The sequence below is a fragment of the Buceros rhinoceros genome, unplaced genomic scaffold (genome assembly GCF_000710305.1).
Source record: "Buceros rhinoceros silvestris isolate BGI_N320 unplaced genomic scaffold, ASM71030v1 scaffold16381, whole genome shotgun sequence".
Classification (NCBI taxonomy): domain Eukaryota; kingdom Metazoa; phylum Chordata; class Aves; order Bucerotiformes; family Bucerotidae; genus Buceros; species Buceros rhinoceros.
The window spans coordinates 35,888-57,924 of NW_010392667.1; the positions used below are offsets into that span (position 1 = coordinate 35,888).

The 22,037-nt window shown below is 39.9% G+C and overlaps 1 protein-coding gene across 1 annotated transcript in view; it reads right to left on the reverse strand.

Moving 5' to 3' along the window:
* Window positions 1-22,037, reverse strand: part of MED27 (mediator complex subunit 27) — a gene marked incomplete at its 5' end in the record, with an annotated part of 85,206 nt that overhangs the window by 11,938 nt on the left and 51,231 nt on the right. Inside the window, 2 exons of the mRNA XM_010144580.1 lie at window positions 5,389-5,496; window positions 15,207-15,300. Coding sequence (XP_010142882.1) covers window positions 5,389-5,496; window positions 15,207-15,300 — 202 coding nt within the window. The remainder of the gene's footprint in view (window positions 1-5,388; window positions 5,497-15,206; window positions 15,301-22,037) is intronic.

Below are 22,037 nucleotides of genomic sequence, written 5' to 3' on the forward strand. Positions count from 1 at the left end.
CCCTACAGATCCCACTGTACTCAACAATTCCACAGGCACAAAACTTGTCAAAGGAAAGACACAGCATTAACACCAGGAATCTTGGTCTAGAAATAAAAAAAATTGAGTGCATTTATGAAGCAGGGATAGCTCCTCTAGTGCTTGATAAAATGGTTGGACACACATCTTCTCACAATGGCGATTCACCTCCTTTACTATAAGGTAAAATTATTTTAGTTCTCTCTTACGTCCTCACTGGAATTACAAGTCTTTTAAAAGGCACAAAAAGAGTCTGATTTTGAAGGAATTCATGTGAAGTGAGGAAAACACACTAGAGGGGTTTGAAGGAAAGAGGGAAGGATGCTGAACCCAAGAAATTAATTCACATTGCTAAAAATCTTCAGAATACTAGAAGTTCCCATTCTTAAGAGAACCACTGTTAAATGGCCCACTTCTAAACAGCAGTACAGAAGTGACCTTGGAATCCCCAATCCTCAGTCTGGACAGGGGGCGATGATAAAGACTTTAAAAATCACTTCAGGATAGATGTTTCATGGCTTAGTACTGCCGACCTTGCCGTGAGACAAAAGGCAGCTGAAGCCTCAATGCCTTTTCCAGGTTAGATGAAGACAGAAATACCCTGAGGCATGTACCTACAAACCTTTTTTTACACTTACTGACTCTTAGGGTGGGATCAAGAACCTGTGTGAAGAGCCACATCACTCATCTGCTGGAGTCCACGAGCAGCAGTTCAGCCCAGTCCTGGACCTCAGCTTGATTTACACAGTAATAATAGACCTGTGCCTGCCGAGAAGGAAGCATCGCACTTCCATTGGAGAAAAGTCTACGTTTGAAAATGAAAAATTAATCTGTTTTTTAAAAAGCTGTTTTCATGTAATTTAAGGCTTTCTTTGGCTGCAGAGTTGTAATGTATATATGGTTTTGCTAATCTCTAGTGATCAAACCAAGTATGTGATCCCCTCTAGTTAGACTCAAGATCTAGAGAAAAAAAAAAGTCTACTTTAGATGCCACATTAACATGAGTCCAACAGGTTCTGAATGTTCATTAGCTGGTTTGAAGACTGAAAAGCTGAAAAAGTAATGAATGTCTGTCTTACAGCCGTGATGTTATCCAAGTTAAGAAAGAAAAAAGAGAAAAAGCTACCAAACTCCCCAATCCACATGCATACATCCTAAATGGCTGCCCACCTTTCCCCCTGAAGCAGAGGATTAAGGCAGAGGCGGATTAAAGAATGCATCGTTATAGGTCTATTATTCTTCAACTTCTCACTTTCAATCAAGACACACATTTGTAACTAAAAAACTGCTGAAAGCACAATTTCAGGGCATCCCCTGCATATGAATTAAACTGTTTTTTTTTTTTTTTTCCCAATGCCCCACTCTCCCCACCCACCCCCAGCATAAGTAACAAGAGGCCATTTTCTGAAGGTCGTCTGAATGATTTCAAAGACGATAACAAATCAGAACGGTCTCTGCATCTAATATCAAACAGGTCCGGTGCCAACACTTATTAGAGAAATCGGATTCAACCCCCCTTTCACCCGAACACACACACATCCAGCTTTGAAGTGGAAAGAATGCAGGGATCAGAAATTACCCGAGAGACAGCTCTGCCTGTCTTTGAAGCTTTCCTTTGATACTACTATTTCTTCTCCTCTCTTACGCTAGGAGGCTAAAAGCTGCCTTTTCTTATTGATATGGGGTAATTAATGAAGCCATAGCATCAACATAACCCAAGTTCCGTAAGGTGGTAATTCAACAGAGACACTTATGTTTCTTCAGTAAAGTCTAATGGATGCAAAAACAGGAATTTGGCAAGGCAGGTCCCTGCATCCAAAGAAATGTACAGTATTGTTATGCCAGAAAATCCTGATAAGTTTTTATTTTTATTGGCAGACTATGGCTACTAATGGCCCTGCTGACAACAAGCCTGCCCTGAGCGGGCGAGCTGCATAGCTTAATTTATTCAGGAATCAAGACAACACTAGTAATTAATTACTATCCAGGATTAAATTCCAGTGCACAATGAGTATGTCAGAGTTTGAAATTAAGGGTGGCATGGTGCCACCACTAAAACCATGGGGCTAATTAAAAAGCATCAGTATGTGGTGGATGCAACGGGTTAGTACGGCAAGCAAGAGCGACTGCAGAGGGATCGGCATCCAGAACCCACGACAGGACAGAGGCTGCCAGACCTCACCTATTGTTTTTGTGAAGTGTCATCAAAAATGTCTAAGTTACGCAGCTGGCAACTGGCAAAGACATATCCTGCAGGGTTTGTAAATAATTCACAAAGGAAGTACATGAAGCTCTTAAGAAAGGTAACAATTCTTCATCTGTATAAGCAAAGCTCTAAAACAAGACTTCAGAATTAGCGACTTATTTTACTCATAGTGAGCTTAAGACTTGTATTTTTTCACCTTAATTTTCAAAGTATTTAAAACTGTAAGATTTTACTAGACTTCAGTACAGCAGCATCCATGTGAAGCTTTCACATAAGGACCTGTCAACCTACACAGCACACCGTACACAGCGAGCTAAAGCAGCCAGGATAACGCAACGTCAGCTTTCCTGTGCAGCTGCCAGGAGACCACCGTGCACTGCTCCAGAACTATGAGAAACACCCATATCCACTTTTTTCTTGACTTGCCTGACTAACAGACCAGAAGGCTATCAACAGCACTGGCTGGCTGTACTCTTTTTCTTCCCAGTAATGCAAAATTTGCTAAAACAGCTGTACTTTCAGAGGTAAGTGATGGCTCCCTGATCTGCAAGGAAATCCTTGGTCTCCTCTGTGCACAGGCCACTTTCCGCTCACTGTCTGTGCGATCAGTCAGTCTCTTAGTGATGGTCATTTCTTCCTTTGTTGAATACAATTCGTTGTCCCAAACCCCGTTCTACTTCAAGAAAGCCTCCCACCGAATTTCACTGTTGTTACTTAAAGGACCTTCTGACTTGTGCTGTTAGGAGGATGACTCCACAGACCCTCAAGTGTAAAGAACCACAACAACTCATTCACTGTCCCTTCCTCAACACTGAAAGACAGGAGCATCAAAACTGCCATGTCGCACCATACCACCTAGTTAATCTCATCCCTGCCAATGACAAATATTAAAGGCTTCCTAGGAAGATAAAACTAACCCTCAAAGCAGCAATTTCTGCGTAAACTGCTCACTGGAAAAAATGATCACCTCCTGCTGTCATCCTGAGGTTTCTCCGAACTTTTATTTAATAAAGGTGATATGCACTGATCTCCTTCATACTCTTCCGTGTCTCTTCTGACTCCTAGAGCATTTTCCTGTCTATCAGGCTAGAAGCTGAGAAGCTAGAACAGTATGGTGAAACCTCACCGGAGTCCTTTCCCAGCAGCATCTGCTGTGACAGGGAAGGAATTGGAATGGACTGTGTTTGCAATTGATTGTAATCGCTCATTCCCAGCAGGCACAATAAGTAAAGCGATTCATTGCAAGAGCACAATCTTATTCTTATTCCCCAATTACCAGTGTAGTTAATTAGTGAAAAAGAGGGAACTCACTGTTTGTCAATATGTGCTCCAGTTGGCAAAACTAGCAAGCTACGCATTTATTCAATCTTCCAAGCCAAATTTACTCATGATTTAAGTGGCTGCAACTACAATTCTACTTAAGTCAAACGAAATGTTCCTATTTATACCTAAAGCACAGACGTTCAGGTTTGTGAAAGCCCCAGGATGACCCAATGGGATAGCAAACTGCCATGTAAAGGTCACAGGCTGACGCAGCCTCGTGGGAGCAGTCACAGAACCTACCTTTGGACACGGAAAGCTAAAGCGGTAGAAAACAGACTCCCCTGCAGACTGGCTTAAAGCAAGAAAACAAGCCAGGTGTTTGCCCCGATGCTCTGCAGAAGCTGAACTGCTCCCTGCTGACAGCAGACAAAGGTTAGTGCCCTGTGCCCAAAGCTGGCCTTGGTGAGTCCCACTCTTCCCCTCGCAGCAAACGATGAGAGAGAAATGGTACATGGTTCTCCAGAGAGTTAACCTTGAGCTAAACAGAAGCTCAGCACCAGATGCCGAGTTTCAGAAAGGAACTCTTTTCACTTGGCTCTTCAGCATATACAGCATTATTGTATTTCAAAGGAGCTTCAAAGGAAACTGGATTCATCAGAGAAAATGAGCACACCCAAATGAAGCATGACACAGGAATCCATCAAGCACTGTCAGTGCTCTTTAGGCAGACTATCATTTCGTTTCTGGGGTGAAGAGGGGCTGGTGCCACAAATCTGTATTTATATGCCAATATAGAGGGAGTTTGTTGCAGCTGCTTCTGCTGCAGAATGGTATTTAAACCTGCATATTTGAATAATGCAAATCAAAATCAGGCAATTTTTATTTTATTATTTCTCATGCCAATCCCCGCCCTTCCAGTGAGAATCTCTCACCTGGGAAATACAGTTGCGCTGTTTCTTTCAGCAGATCAGCTCCTGGCCTTTTCTAGGGAACGGCAGTTCAGGCTCAGAGCCGCTGAACTCTGGGTCAGTACACAATGTACTTCTGTGTGCTAAACCACAGTTATCGCTTTTGAAAGGAAAAAAGTCTCACCTCATTATAACATGGCCTATGGGTGCCAAGTACTCATCTTGATATAATGAACTTTTTATTTTAATAGGCTTCGTAATCAGAAGAGCAAGCTCCAGAGAGAAAACGTGAAACATGGAGGTATTTAGTACCGTTACTGGCAAAGAAGAGTCCTGGCGGATGTCTCAGTAAGAGAGACCATTCCACCCCGAAAGGAGAGACAGGCTGAGCTGAAGGCCGTCAGGTCCCATTAACATCTTCTGATGCGCTAAAGAGAACCATATGGAGTGTGTGCAGTCAGATGAAATTTGAGGGTTCAAGCAGGGTGAATTTTCATAAAACAAATCACTTGTGGAAACGGGTAACACTTGCTTTAATAGCTGCTGTTCAAGATGCGCTATTATTGACAAGCAAATTATTGAGGACTACCTACCAATGATTCGCACCGTTGTGTTTATCAAGTTGAGCACAAAACCAGCCCAAGATTTCCCAGTGGCTCTCAGAAAAGAGAAAGCCGAACAGTGGGCTATTGATGTGCTGGTACGCTGAAAAAATGTTTTCTCAGTAGACGCTATTAATGAGGGAACTGGGGTCTAAGGTGATAAATTAGAAATTCAAGCAAGGGCTTCAGAGCTTAGAAAGAAGTCAGACATTTGAGTATGAAAAATCCGAGCAAAGCATGATAAATTTAAACTTGAGCATTCTGCAAAACATCCACAGAGCCTTTTGACAGTTTTATGTTTCTAGCATACTCAGGATGGGATTCCTGGGCTCTGTCATTTCACTACCAGGTAAAAATAAAATTTAATGTTGCCGGATAAACATTCACCTACCTTGCCATCTTCAGTATAGACATTTTCATTGTAGCCTTTGACTATGGTCCGGTCAATGAAGAGGCTCCGCATCACCACTATCACTTTTAACACTTTCCCTAAGGTAACCTGGGAAGAACAAGAGAAGGACAAAAATAGCTGAAGGAGAGTCGCTGGTGTCTGAATTCACAAGACCATCAAGTTAAAAGCTTAAGCTGATGCAATTTCAGTTTTCAATATTTTACAGACAGACCAAAATAAAAGATCTAAAACCACTGTGTGTGTTATGAGGAAGAGAGAGACTGTAAAGTGCAGAACAAACAAACATTCATTTGCAACCGAAAATGTATGAATTCACAGAATTCCCTTGTGTAGACATGACACTGCCAAGCAACCCTCTCAATTTTATTAACACCACAACTCAATAACTTGTCAAGAACCATGAGCAAATGTGATTATTTTCGATGTATTTGATATTCTCCAATGTAAGTCCACTTAGAGAAAAATAATTTGAAAGAAGAATTGGACTCCTCTAATGCAAGCTTTTAAAAGCATACCAGGAGTTTAATGGAAAACATTTTAGGTCCAATAAAAATGTAAAATTATTTAAAAGGAAACTACAGCTAAAGTGAAAATGTTAACATTTTCAAAGATTTAACTGTGAGAGCAGTAAAGTGTAAGGAATAAAACTAGTATCATGAAAAATACATAGGGTCTGTCAGTGTAACAACAGAAATAAGCCTAAGTGATATTATTGACAAAAATGCAATAATGAAGGCATTTTAATCTAAAAATCAATTTACATTTCAAAGATGAACTTGCACTTCAGTGTTGTTAAGATGTGTCTAACGATAATCTTTCCTGTTTCATTATGGAGTTTTTCCTCACCCACAAAAGCACAGAACAGGTAAAAAAGAAACAATTAGTTCATTTTCATATTTCCCAACCAGCAGTGGCTCATTTTCCATTGGCTGTGTTCCAGCATTAAGTCCAGTACAGATTAAGACACGCTAGAACAATGGGTTTTTTACTGCTAACCTCAGCAGACAAACCAACACCCAAAGAAATCAGTCAATGTGCATCTTTATTGATTTGTTACACGTTTTTCCTTTTTAACTCCTGCTAATGACTCGTACTTACCACCTTATTTCAGCACAAGGAACCTCAACCTGACGCTGAAGAGAGACTAACAGGTAAGTCAGCTCCGAAGCGCCAAGATGCTTTTCCCCCCAAAGGAAGAAGCTGGAAAATCTGGCACAAAGATTCCATTTTCTGGTTCCTACCTTCTTACAGTAGAAGGGGTTTTCTGAACGTGTACGGAGCTGCCTGGTGGTCTCAGGCAACCACCTCATGTTACCAGGTCCTGTGAATTTAGGTCTAAGTGCAGTATCTTGCTGGGATGCTTTGTAATAAGACCTAGTTGGTCTGCGCCTAAACTGGCAGAGTTATTTTAGCACTTAGCACTGTTTCAACTAAGCTAAATACAAAAGTAATGATCCAGAGGTGCCTTGATTTATGATGGTGATCATCCACCACAATCAGAATGATAGCTTTGTCGTAACTGCTAAGATGAGGAAATGGAATTGCTTCGAAAAAAAGTTGTCAGCAAATTTAGACTTAACAGTTCTTTATTTTTCTACCTTAGTAAGACCGGCAGTTTGCTACGATAGAGGTCTACTGAGAGAACTGACTCTTATAACTTCACATTAGGCATCAACCACATACAGTAAAATTAAAAGGGGAGAAGAAATTTTAAACAGAAAGATTACACGGATGAGCAAAAAAGCTGCCCCACAAACACCCAGATCCAGCTGTATGTATATTTTCTATCTTCGTTGCCTTCACATGCTTTAGTGGATGCTCGCTTCTTTCCTCCTCCCTTATGTTCTGCATTCATGATATCTCACATTGCTGCCAGGTAGAAAAAAACCTGGATGAAGTTGATGCAAATCCTGTGTGGGATGTTCCTGAAAATCCTCAGAGCGAATAGAGGAATGCAACAAGCTGAAAAATCCCATGTTTGGCACTCCTGCTTGCTTGAATATACTGACTGCTGGCCTCAAACCTCCCCACCAGATTTACCTGCACAAACGCTTTCAAAATGCTTCTGCGTTAGCTCACTGCCTTCTCTCAGGTCATCTGCTTTCTCACCCTTCCAGTGATTTCCTCCACACTTTCAGAAGCCGTCACAGCTACCCAAGACCACTGTGGTGTTGGAAGGTCACATTCTGCAGGCTGGTTCGGGACATCACCCCGATCACCCATGTGCTGGCGGGCCCAGCAGGCAGGGTGACGCTGTCTCCCACACCTGTGAGGAGCTGGATAAACCCAGCCTTAGACGGGTCCCAAGACTGAGCTCCTGAGGAAGGCACTGCTGATGCAGTCTCAGCTTAGACACTGGTTTGTGCCAGGGGGTCCCACCCAGGCCTTGGGGCTATACAAATGAAAGGCAGAACACACTGCAGCGGTGACCTGCTCAGCACTAGGTGTCGGAATTTGCTCTTACAGCGCTCTGGTGCTGAGAAACAAGACTCCACTATTTTGTGCCGCTGCTGTTTTGACACAGGATTCCTGTCGGGTTTATACTGGTTTGAAGAGAGAGCAGGACTTTCAGGGGAGTTTTGTAGGACTGTATCATTAGTTAAGTCTGACAGAAGCAAAAATTTTGCAGAACAACATGAAGCTCAAAAATCACAGTTATCATTTTAAGAACATTGAACGAATGAGGTGAGTAGCACAAAGAATGAACCACAGCCAGTCACTAGACTGCAGGATGCTGTTAGATTTGGAAGCCAAAATGATGTTCCACAGCTCTTTTCAGTGTAAGGCACATTCCATATCGCACACGATAAATGGGATACCGTTTATTTTGTCCTCTAGTAATCAAGACTTGTAACTGTTTTCAGGCCTTAACGTTTTTGTTCACCTCAACCACATTTTACAAATCATGTTTTCTAGCAGATCATTTTCTTTCAATACCTGCTCAACTTAGCTAACTGGAGTCCGTGCTCAGGAAAAATCTATGTATGGAATATAATTTACACCTATAGTCATACGACTGTGTCCCTACAGATCACTTGGAAGAAGGTAATAGAAAACTAATGGTTCTGGTAAAAAAGTAATTTGATAGTTCTGCTCTGAGCTCCAGTAGCACAGTTCTCTCCTGGAGGTCAAAACTCACCCACACGGTCCCTACCGGACACTGAAATGGCCCTTCTATTTCTACAGATTATCATATGAAAGAGGCTTCTTTCATTAGACAGAAAAGATACCTTTCAATCGTGACAAAAAGGCAACAATTTCCTTTCTAAGCCAACTTTTCCTATTAAATTTCAACTTCTTCTGTCGATATCCTGTTAAGACAGCACTTGGCTTTTTAATATTTCGCCTGAAGGATATATGCCAACTCGTCCTTGATGTAGAAAATTTTAATTCAAATCAATACATGTACAAGGTCACTTTAAAATTCAATTAATATGAATGAAAAAATATGCCCCACAGTTTTGTGAGCTGAAAATGGAACAGTTGCAAGTTAAATACTTCTGTAGCTTCTGTTTTGGGCTGTGTAATAACTGTGTACTTCTAACTTCCTTTTAACTAAAGGATACTAAATTCAGACAGTTAAGTTATTCATAAACCCCCTGCTTTCTAAAATGGCAAGCTCCAGAAAAAGGTAGGACAGGCAGCTATTGAAATCTGCAACATTATGCAGCTTTTCTGACAAAGATGTATAAAATTAAAATCTTCTTGAAATACCCCAGTTTTAAAAATATTTTGTCTATCACCGAAATAATTCTCATGGAGCATATGACAGACACTGTATGCCAGGAAAGGGGAGGGGAATCAGAATAATCAGTGAGAATGGCTTAATTTCTTGTAAGACTGCTAAAATGTTTCCATTTAATATCATTTACTATTGGAAAAATGAAATAAGTACTCCTCCAAATAAGTGAGAATAGGGGTCAAAATGAATTTATAAAATAAAAAGGATCAAAATTAATTTACCATGCCAGAATTCCATCTGGAGGAAATGGCTTGAAATGCCCCTCTTTAATTTTGCCTCCTCACTGAAATTGATGCCACATGAAAAGCCCTTTTACAAACAGTTTTTAAAATGCATTAACAAACATTCTTTCTTTGGATGTATTTAGAAGTCTGATATTAGGAAACTATATACTGACAGCACCAAGCTCCAACACTTTGCACAAAATTCCCCAAGCTCCAGATTTCCTCTCAGCATCCCAGGGAGCTTGCTGCTGATTTGAGCTGTAGATGCTCTGCAATGCAGAGCTGAAAGAAAGAAAACATTTTCAGTTAACATGGGTAGCCCCCTGCTTGTATAAAAAGGAGCACAAGTTTGTCCACGCTTAGTAAGTAAGGCAACATCAAACCAGAGATGTAACTGAGCTGCAGGTATTCCAGCAAAGAGCCAGACACCCGCTCCTTGCCACGGAGCCAGCCACAGGCTTGTCCTCCCACTCCTGTAACTGTCTTACTAATCAGTACAACGCCTGGAAATCATATTTATACACACTGAAAATAAGGGGCTTTTAACTATTTTTAATAAAAAAAAAAACCAAAATCCACTCAGACTTTCACCTAGATTTTTTTTTCCTATGTCTCATCTGCTGCTGGTATGAAAGCTGCGCTCTCCCCCACATACTCATTACTCTTTAATGATGCCTATTTGTAAATAGCAAGATAAGATGCAATTAAGCCATTAGACTCTAAATAAACAAACATACTAATTAGGTTCTTCTAAGGATTTCTTTTTTTTATGTAAGGGCTGGAATTTACCTTTCATTAGTCTAACCTAATTGAAATGGTGCTTGATAAAAAGTTGACATAAATGAAGGATTTTTAAATTATTTTGCCATATTAGGGATAAGCTGGAGATCCTCTCCCTTGGAAACATGGCACGTTCTCTTAATAAGTTGAACAAACTGGCACAGAATCCTGTTCAAAGGTTAAGACAGATTCTGCCAGCGGCCAGTCACACTTAGGGAAGAGTCACGCTAGTCCAGCATTGCTCCAGATGATCAAATGGATTCTGTCTCTTTTTTTCCATTCCAGGAATTTTACAAGGATGAAAACTATCTCTGATCTTGCAGAATATAAATCTATGGGAATATCAGCAGAGACCTATGAACCTTCGGGAGCAGAGAGGAACCCTGTGGAGGGAGCAAACCTGAGGAAATTTCTCACAGGTCTCTCTCTGCTTTTTCTACTCTTGATCACGTTCCCATCAAAGACCATTCCTCATCTTCCTTATTCCTATATTAGACAAGCAGAGAATAATTTACGATTTACTTGCCATGCTCTGCTCACACACTCTGTTGATTCAAGACATTCTTCCTTATGTATGTTTCCTCAAATGTTTTTTAAAAGCTGGTTCTCAACCTTAAGAGACAAAGTGGGAAGGCACAGCAGTCACAACAGTCCCACTACGAGCTCAGAAGTGGTTCCTCAAGATCCAGCTCATACAAAAGATCCTAAACATCCCCGAAGTTCTGGCAAACACCTAACCTAGCTAGTGTCTCCAAGAGAGTAAATCCCTAAATGAATCCTCTGTGCCCAAGCCACCAGACATGACCATCAGATCTATAACCCTACCATGACCCCAGTACCTGCTGTGCACTAGTGTCCTCATGAACCACCCAACTGCTAAGATAACTGCTAACTGCCTTCCACTGATAAACGACATGGAGAAAATGAACTGTTTTGAAAAGAACAGCATTAAAACTTGTTTCCAATCAAGTATGACATCAATCCTGGTTTCAAGCCACTTAGTGAATGCCCCCCCTCCCTCTTAGTTCTTCAGCATCAGGGTCTCCTGAACAAAAATCAGTTTGGTGGCCTTTCTTCACAGGCAAATAATAAATTTCAGAATCCGTTTTCCCAACAGAAAAAAAAAAAGTTTCTATGTAAAACACTGATAAACAAAAATGAGACACTAGAAATTACTCAGTGTTAGTGAACAGATGTCTGGCCTATTTGGAATTAATAGAGCCCACTTCCATATAACCAGCCTGTTTAAAGTGCTTAGAATAAGATTTGAAAGTTCAAACGCAAATGTGCCTGATTTTATGGAGAGTGAATAAAATTGTATTAAACCATGTTTCATACTTTTATAGGAGAGATCTATTAAAAATTGAGGCTTCAGTATAGATTTATAAAATTAATTTATCACTAAAAATCTATGAGATAACATGAAAAGAAGAAATAATGATTTCTGCCACGAGATTTGGTTTGGCAGAAACTATGCAATTTTTCCAGTTGAGAGTTGGTTATACATAATATTATGCCTTAGAAACAGCTGCAATCACAGAAAACTATTCAATTATCTGTAAAAATATCTACCCACTGTTTGTAACTTCCATAGTAGTGCTTTTCTACAGCTTTACAAACACTGCGGATACAAATGATTTTAAAGACAAGTTTCTACCCCTGACTAGGACTGGCTGGATACATGACCCTACAGAAGTTGCCTCTGTCAGCTGGAAAAATGGGGCTAATCTTTATCTTTTTCAACAATATTTCTGGTATTAATGAAGGAATGAATTGTACACAGGAATTGTTTCACACTGGAAAAAAAAAATCTAAATTTTGAGAATGGAAACGAGGTGTGTGAAACAGATAATAATCACACTATCAAGTTATTTTATTAGAAAAATAATGTCTATCTAGGAATACAACTAATCATTAAAAAAATCAAAACTCAGTTCCTGTTTTCTTAACATGTGAGACAGGCTTTATTTACAATTGCTGGCATTTGACCAACAAAATCTCACAAAAACCTTAAGGAATCTGCAGTTCCCTCTGCTGCTGCTGGAAATTAATTTTGCATAACACTGTTATTAAAGCTGATATAATTCTGTATTTAGTCTTTTTTATGCATAGTGCGATTAAAAGATTAATTGAAAAATGACTAGTGAAGATTGGGATTAAACAGCACCTTGAAATGCCATGATAAACTGCTTTTAAAATCAGTTGAGGATTTCACACAGCTCTGAAAGGTTTCAATTATTTATGTGTTTGGACTGTGTAGCATAAATCCAGACTAATGAGGTACAATTGCTGTGTATAAACCTAAAGCAAAAAATCCCTCCTCTTTGTCTGGAGGAAGCAGTAACCTCAAAGGACTAGCAGGCAGCAACCTTTAAAGACACAGCCCTTATGCTCTCAGGAATAGTTTATTTTTCTTGTTGCTTAAAGTCCTCAGCTTATTTGAAAGCCACGCCCCAGTTAGGGAGAACCCAGCTTCGCCCAAGGGTTGCTCGCCAGCAGAGTCAGACCAGCGGGCTCACACGGCTGATAATTATTCCTCTTGCAACACCAGATGACCCTTAGACAGTGCAAGTCCCACCTCTACTGCTGAGGACATAACTGATTTCCATGTACACATGAGATTGTAGAGTCTGGGGCTGAAACTTCCTGTATTAGATCTTTTTTTCCTAAAGATGATTTATTTGGCAAAGTCTCCAGCTATTCTGAAGTTTCAAAGAATCTCAGACACTCCCTCCCCTATCTCCTTCCAACCATTTACACATTCTTCAAATGTGTGTAATGCCAACCAGCGCCTTTGAAAATAAATATGTGGCTTTTTCGGTAAGTGGAATGATTGTTTTTAAAGACGTTTTAATGTAACAACTAGACTTCTGCATCAGAGACCTTCATAAGCCACAGCAGGTATGATATAGAATCATAGAATCATCTGGTTGGAAGAGACCTTAAAGATCATCGAGTCCAACCGTTACCCCTGTACTGCCAGGGTCCCTACACCATGTCCCTCAGCACCACATCCATATATGAACAGCCCAAGGATGAAAATCGTTGAGATCATGCAGTTAGTTAATTAACTGGACAAAAAGTATGGATATAAAATATTTTTAAATAAAATGAGCATTATCTAAATCCTTTGGTATTGTCATAAACCACACTGCTGCAAGGGAGTGACTCCAAATCTAACCTGGGAGAAGTTCAGAGTGAGAAATCACAAACACTGAAGAAAGCTCCCTGCTTCTGGGGGAGGTGCTCTTCACACTGCCCGTCCTGCAGCACCTTCCCCTAAATGATTTGTGGCTGGAAACAGCAAAAGGTTTTGTAGCAGTCGGGGCCAGATGGAAAGTGCCATATTGGCAACATCAACTGAGACAGATGGGAAAGAGGGAAAACCTGCCTAAAAGAAGAAATGATAAACCCATCACACAATCACATACAAAAATACTTTAAAAACAATCTTTTTGATCTCTGATCCAAGGAAAACATGCACACCACTGGTTCAATCTGGCTCCGATCTTGAGCAACACTATCCTCCATTTAGAGAGCAACTGCAACATGGAATTCACTAAATTACTACTGCTTGTAAAAGAGGCTTCTTTTACAGTTCTACCTGCCTTATTCCTATCAGTTACATCCACCTAATCGTGCCTGAACCTTGGAGAACATCATCTATTTTCTGACCTCAGAAAGGCAGCGCAAGTGGAAGGGACTCATTACAGGCAAAGAGGGGTTCTAAGAGCAAGCAAAAGGTTTCCAAGTAAGGAAGTAAACTCAGACATTTTTCTATAGCAAAACAGTTAAATATAAAGGAAGCTTAAAAAGAAATGCAAAAGCTTCCAAGATTTATAGCTTAACACTGCACTGATGAATCCAATTCTTTTCTGGAATACGTTGTTCCACTTGGTGAATCCAATAGTTGCAGATTTAATGTTTTAATGCCAGCTGTTTATTTTAACCTCTGACTCAATCTCTTGCAAAATTAGGGCTGTTCAAAGGAAGTTAATAATGGGATGTTAGACAGTTGATTAATTAAAACTAAACATAATCACAGCTATACTTACTATAGAGAAATTAACCTTTAAAAAATACAGGCAAAAATCTAACCATAAGAGCGTTTTAAAGTCAACAAACTCCACTAACAATGTAAAATCTAAGAAGAGATCTTTATATTGACTCCATACTTTTGATCTGAAAGTATATCTGATTTCCAGATTAATTTTACTATTTGCTCGCAAACAAGAAATACACTTGCAAGTTCACTATACCCAAGCCTTTTGTGAATCCTATGTGAGAAAGGGAAAAATAAGAGGAAACGCCATGAGAAATCTGAGATGGAAAAAACTGATCTGGTCTCAGTGCTTCACCTCTGTATACAGTATATTTTCTAGTTTTATTTAAAATTTGGCAAAAGGTATGACTTCTGCCTTTCACCCTAACAGAGGAAAATCAGCATCCAACTGCCATGCTCCAGACTCCACTTGCACATTGCTCTTAGAGCAAAAGCTTTAAAGGCTCCCCTCGCTTTAAGCACAAGAGCCGCCCGTGAGAACTGATGGGAACAACAGATTCTTCTGGAATGAAATCTTGCTTGGTCAGGCAGAAATAAGTCAAACACATTGGACTTATTTATCGCTAATCCAGCTTTACTGCTCATCTACTCCAAAGGCAAATTCTTGACTTCGTAATATAACAGAAATTCACTGACCCAAGAACAATTTGAACAAATTTAAATCAAATTGGTTTCCTTCTTTTCTTCCACCACTCTTTTCCTTCTTAATTATCATGATTAAGACTCACTCATTACCAAGACTCTTGAAAACACAGTGAATATTTGAGTTTGTGATCATATTTCTACTATCACATCTAATGACAAAAAGTAATAGATCTTTCATTTAAAGGTGAAATTCTTTTTATCACTCATTTATTTAAGAGCATGAAAGATCCTACGCTGCTGTGACAAAGGACGAACAGTATGTTTCTCAAAAAATATATCTTTAAGGATCAGTAATTCAATCCATTAAGAAATCCACTTTAAGGGATTAAACGATACAACTTACCAGCAGCATTGCTGAGGTTCCGTTGGGCCGTGATAGCTGGATAGACATTTCAGGGAACATCCTATCAATTCGATTGATCACATCATCGACGTATCTACCAAACGAACCAAACCAACAGAGTTAACACACACGCCCTTTCTCACAGACTCGGGTTATCACTTTTTAACAATGTCCATAGGAATTCCCTGAAATAATTGTTCTTTGATACCTGTGTATTCTTCAGAAATGCAGAGGCACAATTGAAAGAGTTATTGATACGAAGAAACAAACCAAAGACCTTTTGAAAGTTAATTACTCTGCCCTTAAAAACATACACTCAATTCTCAGTCCAAATCTGTCGGCCTCAAACTCCTGCCATCGATATGTTACCGGAATTAACCTTCCAGCCCAGGAGTTCATAGGATGACACGTCCTGTCTCCTTATGACACACAGAGGTTTTTTCAGTCTTCAGAGTATTCTTAGGGATTTTTTTCTTCCTGAATCTTTGCAGTTTATTTAATTCTTTGGTGACTCTGAAATTGGCTGGGACATTCCAGGAGTTTCTCTGGGATGCCAAACACAGAGATAAAATACCATCCTTTCTGCTGAGTATAATCCCTCTGCTGAGGCCGGCCGAAGCGAGCCAGGATACAGCCGTTTAGGTTCTCGGTACCGTGTTAAGAGCTGACACCCAGACACAGTGAAAACTTCCTTTCAGAGACCTTGTTTCCCAGGACACATCGCCCCATCCCATGGGCACGTCCCATGTTTCAGCCATTCCTCAGGGCACGTTAAAATGCACAGTATTTGCTTGCAAAGTTTACGTGACAGTCTCTATCACCTGTGTACTGCTCTGCCCTCTGATACTACTGACAGATCTCCTGGAAGCAGAAGGATGGATGGGCACTGCTGCCTTGTTATCACATGCGGCTACAACCTCTGCAACTTGATCAGCCCCAAGAATGAATTTATTGATACAACTGTTTTCATGTTAGCCCGCATACATGCTCAGAAAAAAAAGAGTTTGGAAAAATCAGTTGCCCCAGTTAGTTAAACAGTAAAACTGGAAAATCTCATTATTTTCCTTTAACCGGCTTAAACGAAGGCAAAAAACGATGAATTCTTGCTTTTCAAAGTTATTCAGTTCTAACATTAATTACTAATATAAAACCCCAAGCCAATGAGGTGCTATGCTCTAATTGCTGTTTTGCAAGGGATTAAAAATCACCAGGGGAAAAAAAAAAAAACTCAAGAAAGCAACACTTGCACAGCTGGTAAAGTCAGCCTACTTTGAAAAGTAACAAAAGAACAAAATTAGTTACGACAATTTTGCATAAAGTCTTAATCCGCACTTCTCATCATGCAGAAAAAAGTTTCCCCATTCACTGCAGTGACTCATTAACAGCTTGTTGCTGATAAGCAAAGTCAAAGCACCTGTAAGCCAAGAACTTCCTGAGTACAGCGAAAGAACAGGCTCCGGGATGCGTAAGCTACACATTGACAGTACGCACCTCGCTGATTTTAAATGCTACTGAATCCCATACCCGTTTTATACAGCATGGGAGTTTATACTGTTTCATAAATGCAGTTATTCCAGGCTCTGCAGATAAACTCAGCCATCGCTTGAGCGAGCGTAGAGACCGCTGACTGTGAAAGTGGCACGGTTCCTTGATTGGGATGTGGCTGGGAACGCATGTTAGAGCCCTGCACACAGTGGCGCAAACTACTGCGGAACTTAAGTTTTCTCATTTTATAAGCTTTGGGCAGTAAGACGTTAAAAACAAACAGATTATGAAGTTGCAGAAAACAAGACACTGACACAGTCTATATGCACTAAAGAAGGAAAATTCAAGTCATTTTACATCATATGCCCAAGTTCAACTATTGTTTATTTAATCTGCTTAGGTCCCTCTGAAAAATCCCAGGGGACATGGAAATTTATCCTTTGAGAATGTGATCCAGGCTGGTTGGAGGTAACCAATTCTTCAGCTCTTTCTTAGATGTGATTGTTTTTAAAATGTAAACCTTGTCTTGACCATGTGCCTTAAAACTTGACTCAAACCCAACTGTCACCTTATACCACCTCAGCAGTATAAAAGGCAGAACAGGGAATTCATAGGGAGCTTGTGAAGAGTCTTCCCTTTAAATTACATCACACGTACAGCAAAACAAAAATCTTCTACTTTGTATTAACCAGCTTCTGACAGAACTTAAAGATGTTACTAAGGTACTAGGGTCTTAGAAGGCTGTTAATTTTGTACTACTCTTCGCAGAGCAGTGGATTAAAAAAAGATATTAAACCCACGCTTGTAAGAAAATATCATGTTTTACTTTGGAAAGGCTCCATGACGGCCATCCACACAGTCAGCCTTGTCCTTCTCAGTCAAGAGGAGGTCAGAGAAAATCCAAGACCAGTATGATAAAAGAGCACTGAGGTACATACCTTTGTTCTGCCCTTTTGCCTTTTTTCAAGCAGACCTCAGGGTTTTCTGAGGACTCATCAGAACAGAAGGGTTCTTCAAAGATGCATATGTAATTACTGAATTAGCCTGACTACATAGTGGACTCAGATATAAAATGACAAACAACCTAGTGTGAGGCAAAATTCTTCTATTGATATGCCCTTCAGAGAGGACATCTGGTAAAACCTCTTGCGAAGGGATGGATATGATAAATCAGATGCAGCAAAGTAACATGAAAGTGTAACTGGTGTCAACTTCAGAGAAAACTGAAGAACATACAATAAAGACAAGATAAAGTGCACTTTGGAGGCTGCCTGTAAAGAGGGTCAGAGAAAAAGCCGCTGTCTGGAACTTATCTTGCAGAACTGAAATACGTTAATTTAGTGCCAAAATAAGCAGGGTCACAATTGACACATCTCTGTCCCATCGGTTTTAGCTCAAAAATGTGACAGTTCTTATTTATGTTTCAGAACCTCTTACACAGAGAAGTGTAGCACTTAAGGATGAAGAGAAGTCTCATTTTACTTTGCCAATAAGCACTTCTAACTTTTAATGTACTTACCACATCTCAATTTCCTGCTGCTTAGAAAAGATGTTGGAACGAGCATTTACAAACCCAGAAGAAATAACTCAAAGTGGGGAAAAGCCAGTGGAAAAAGATTTGCTCAAAAATTTGGCATGTATCTTAAGAAAAAAAAAAAATCATGGAAGTCTCAGAATTAAATACAAGCTGAAATTACATGGGAGTAGCTTGTCCTCTTGTCCTAGAACAGGCATTGTTCTGCCTACAGAAGGCTGAATAGAGTGTCTAGACAAACTCCCGCCCTATCATGCAAAGGATGCTCAAAAAGGCCTGAAGACAGATGGCAAACAACCACAAAGATCACACCCGGTAACCTCCCTGTTTCATTACGGTACAGTATTTAAATTCACTATAGATGGAATTTCATCTTACTTATTCTTCTTAGGCCTCAAAAGACAATATCTTAACATCTTATAATTGCAGCTTTCTAAGTTAGTCCCATTCTATACAGGAAAGCAACTCCACTGGTACCTGCGTCCTAATCCAGATCCATATGCATCCTGGACAGGAAAGAAGAGACTCGACCAAGAGGACTTCCGATCATTAAACCTTATCAAATACTAAAGCAATTTTGCTAATGAGATTTTACTAGTCAAAGGGAGGATTTTTAAAGAAGCTTTAACAGCAGGTTTGTTCCAGCTCCCCCTCCCATTTTTTCCCTTCTTCCTCTCCTTCATGACACAGACTTGTAATTTTAAAGAAGGTATTAAAATTGTATTTTTGACAGAAAATCTTTATTTTAAAAATGGTAACAGTTTCATTCGTGAGTATGTATCTGAATGTGCAGCAGAACCAGCCAGCAAGATCAGACCTGACATCAGATGCTCTCCAGGGCTGTCAACACTATAAATCATTATTTTCATTGCAATGTAGTAGAATACGTTTTTCTACAAACAAGCTATATTAATTCTGCAAAAGCCAAAACACAGCAATCTCCTTCATGAACATTAGCAAAGACTAAAATAAATTCAATATGCTATACTGCAAGTGAATTCTTGTTACAAACACACAGAAAAAAAATAAACACTGGAATAAAGTAACAGAGAGATTCTTTGAAAAACCTCTCTGCCCTTTTGCCAAGAATAAATCCTTTAGTCCGTACTGGAGTAACAACACCTGGAACAGTCAGAAGACACTTTTGAAGCCAGTTAGAACACACTGTTTATAAGGGACTAATTAGTTATGCAAAACACTAAATGAGAAGTTTCATACTAAAACATCAGGTTGACAAGGCAGAAATAATTTGGGAACCATCTTTGGAGATAAATGGTCTTGTCACATAACATCTCTTTGATTCACACAAAGGTCCCTCCAAAGACAGTAATATAGAAAAGTAATTCATTATAAATGTCTTTCAGTTCTGCACTGGACATATGGTTTAGTTCTCTAACACGACCTCTCTTTTCTATGGCTTTTTTATTTTTACTGGATTAGATCCAGCAATCCAATGTTAGTGTGATGTTTAACAGCTTAGACAAGATTTAAATAGCATTTATCCCACGCAGTGTTTAACTCACATGCTGTTCATTTTTCCACTTAATACAACAATTTAAAGATCAGAAATACAGGTGTTAATAATAATTTTCTGAGGAGGTCTTTCGGAAGAAAGAAAATTTTGTTAAATGATCTTGGGGAGACGGAGAGAACAAAATACACATTTGAAATACAAAAGAGTGTAATCTTTCCTATACAGACAGTGGAAACCCCATACACGAGATGAAGAGAAAATCTGTGATTCTGTTGTATCTGGATTCGTGATATTCTGGACAGCAATAGGAGAAACTCACTCACTTACTAGCACAGTATTGACTTGCTCCCAGATTTCTTTTTTCTTTCACTTACTATTTTCAACACAGCTAATAATTTCTTTTCACATGTCTGGTATTTCAAAAGCATGGGCTGGCCCTCCAGACTCTTGCTGGCACACGTTGTGTTCACTAATGAAGGCATCAGTGCACTGAGCTTGCCTGTTCTCTATTAAGATCTACAGAGCAGCTATTTTTTTGTAGAACCAGACTCATATGTAACTTAAATCTTCTGGTAGTGGCAGCATTTTAAATATTACAGCTTTTATAAAGAGATTAAATAGTTTTCAGGCAATCTGATTAGAGAAATATTCTATTTTAAAACATACAAGGTAGTCACAGTTCTAATGTGATTTATTCATCAATGAATTAAAAATTTGAATTTGATTCAGCTACCAGCTGAGCAGATCTCTGCAGGTAGCAAATTCAAGTTGATGCTTCTGAAAAGCCACCTATCTATTAACAATAGTTATTAAAACAGTGACCTCTGCCAGCTTTTGTGAGATGACACTTCCTGCTTGGATAGGCAATGAAGAATGTGAAAAGAAATTCAACAACTCTCATGCTGAGAAAGCGACTCCATGTCTCAAGACTAAATTAGACATCTGGCACCATCTGTGACATCTGTACATCAGTCCTGAAAGTGCCTGGCTCTGTCCCCAAATTCCACAGGTTTTGTTGGAGGTTTTATTTATTGTTAATTGAGGCTCTTGCTCTTTTCCTATGTAGAGCCTCTATAAAAACGCTCATGTTTCCTGGCTCCAGTATCAAAATCACTTGCTTGTTTTGACCAACTTCTCCTCCAGCTGTAAGCTTCCTTGCCAGGCTGCCTTCTCTTCTAGTTGTTAACACTGTCCTCTCGTCCTTTCTGAACAAACTGCTTCAGCAGTTTCCTCTCTCTTCTCACCCAATTTCCAAGCTTCTGTTGATGGAAGACTCCAGCCAGCCTCCTCCTGGCTCATCTTGCTTCCTTCTGTTCCCTGCTCACCTACACACTAGCTCGGTCTCTGCTACTGATTCAATGCCTCTGTCCCTGCGGTGAAATCTTTATTCACGACACGTTATAAAGGAAAAACGTTACCTCCTTCAAGTAACTGCCTGACTTCTACCTGCCTGAGGTAAGTTGAGGGCAGAAGGGGCAAACCTGAGTCCCGAGTTATACACAGGTCTTCTGTCTTGGGGCAATCACACATTGGATTGAGGGAGTTTTGGCACTGGAGTGTCTTGGTATTATGAAGCCACAGGTGTGGGAAGAAGCAAACCAGAACATGTGGATGGTACAGAACAAATTCACTCAGATACCTTGGACAAAGGTCCTAAGGAACAAACATGCTAAGATTTATGCCCAGCTCCACTCCACCCTGCAGAGGAGAAGTGAGACAAAGTGCATCTGGAAGCACTGGAAGATCCAACTCCAGACCTGAAAGGTGGCAGATTTCCATTTTTTCTTGCAAGTCAGCTTGTTTTCAACTTTGCTATGGATGTTATTTCGGTCTTAAGAGGAATTACACTTTATTACTGACTGGATGCAAAAGATTAAGTTATGTGCCTAAATAGTCTCTAAGTGTTTACATATAAACACAGGGTGGTCTGCTTCAAGAGCATATGCACCCAGAGCTGTACCAAACACTTAACCATCTGCACTTCTCACTCGCAAAAGGCCAAACCTGGTACAGCACTTAAGGATGCATGTGAAGTCGTTTGGACAGTTCTCTAGAAACCAAGACAGAGTGTTTAAGGGTTGGATTTACAAAGACATTTAGAAACCTGAGGCTGTGATTCAACAATTTTCAGTCTTCAGCACCAATAGTGACATAAGGCACTGACACATCCCGTCCTGCACGCTGCAGCACACAGCCCCCTCAGCTGTGCTGTGCTGGAAGAGCTGGATCACACAACTGATCTGACTCCAAAAGGAAAAAAAAAAAAAAAAAAAAGAGAAATGTACTGGCTTACATGTAAACCAGTTTTCTTTCTAAACCAGCTCCCTGTGTGGCTGCA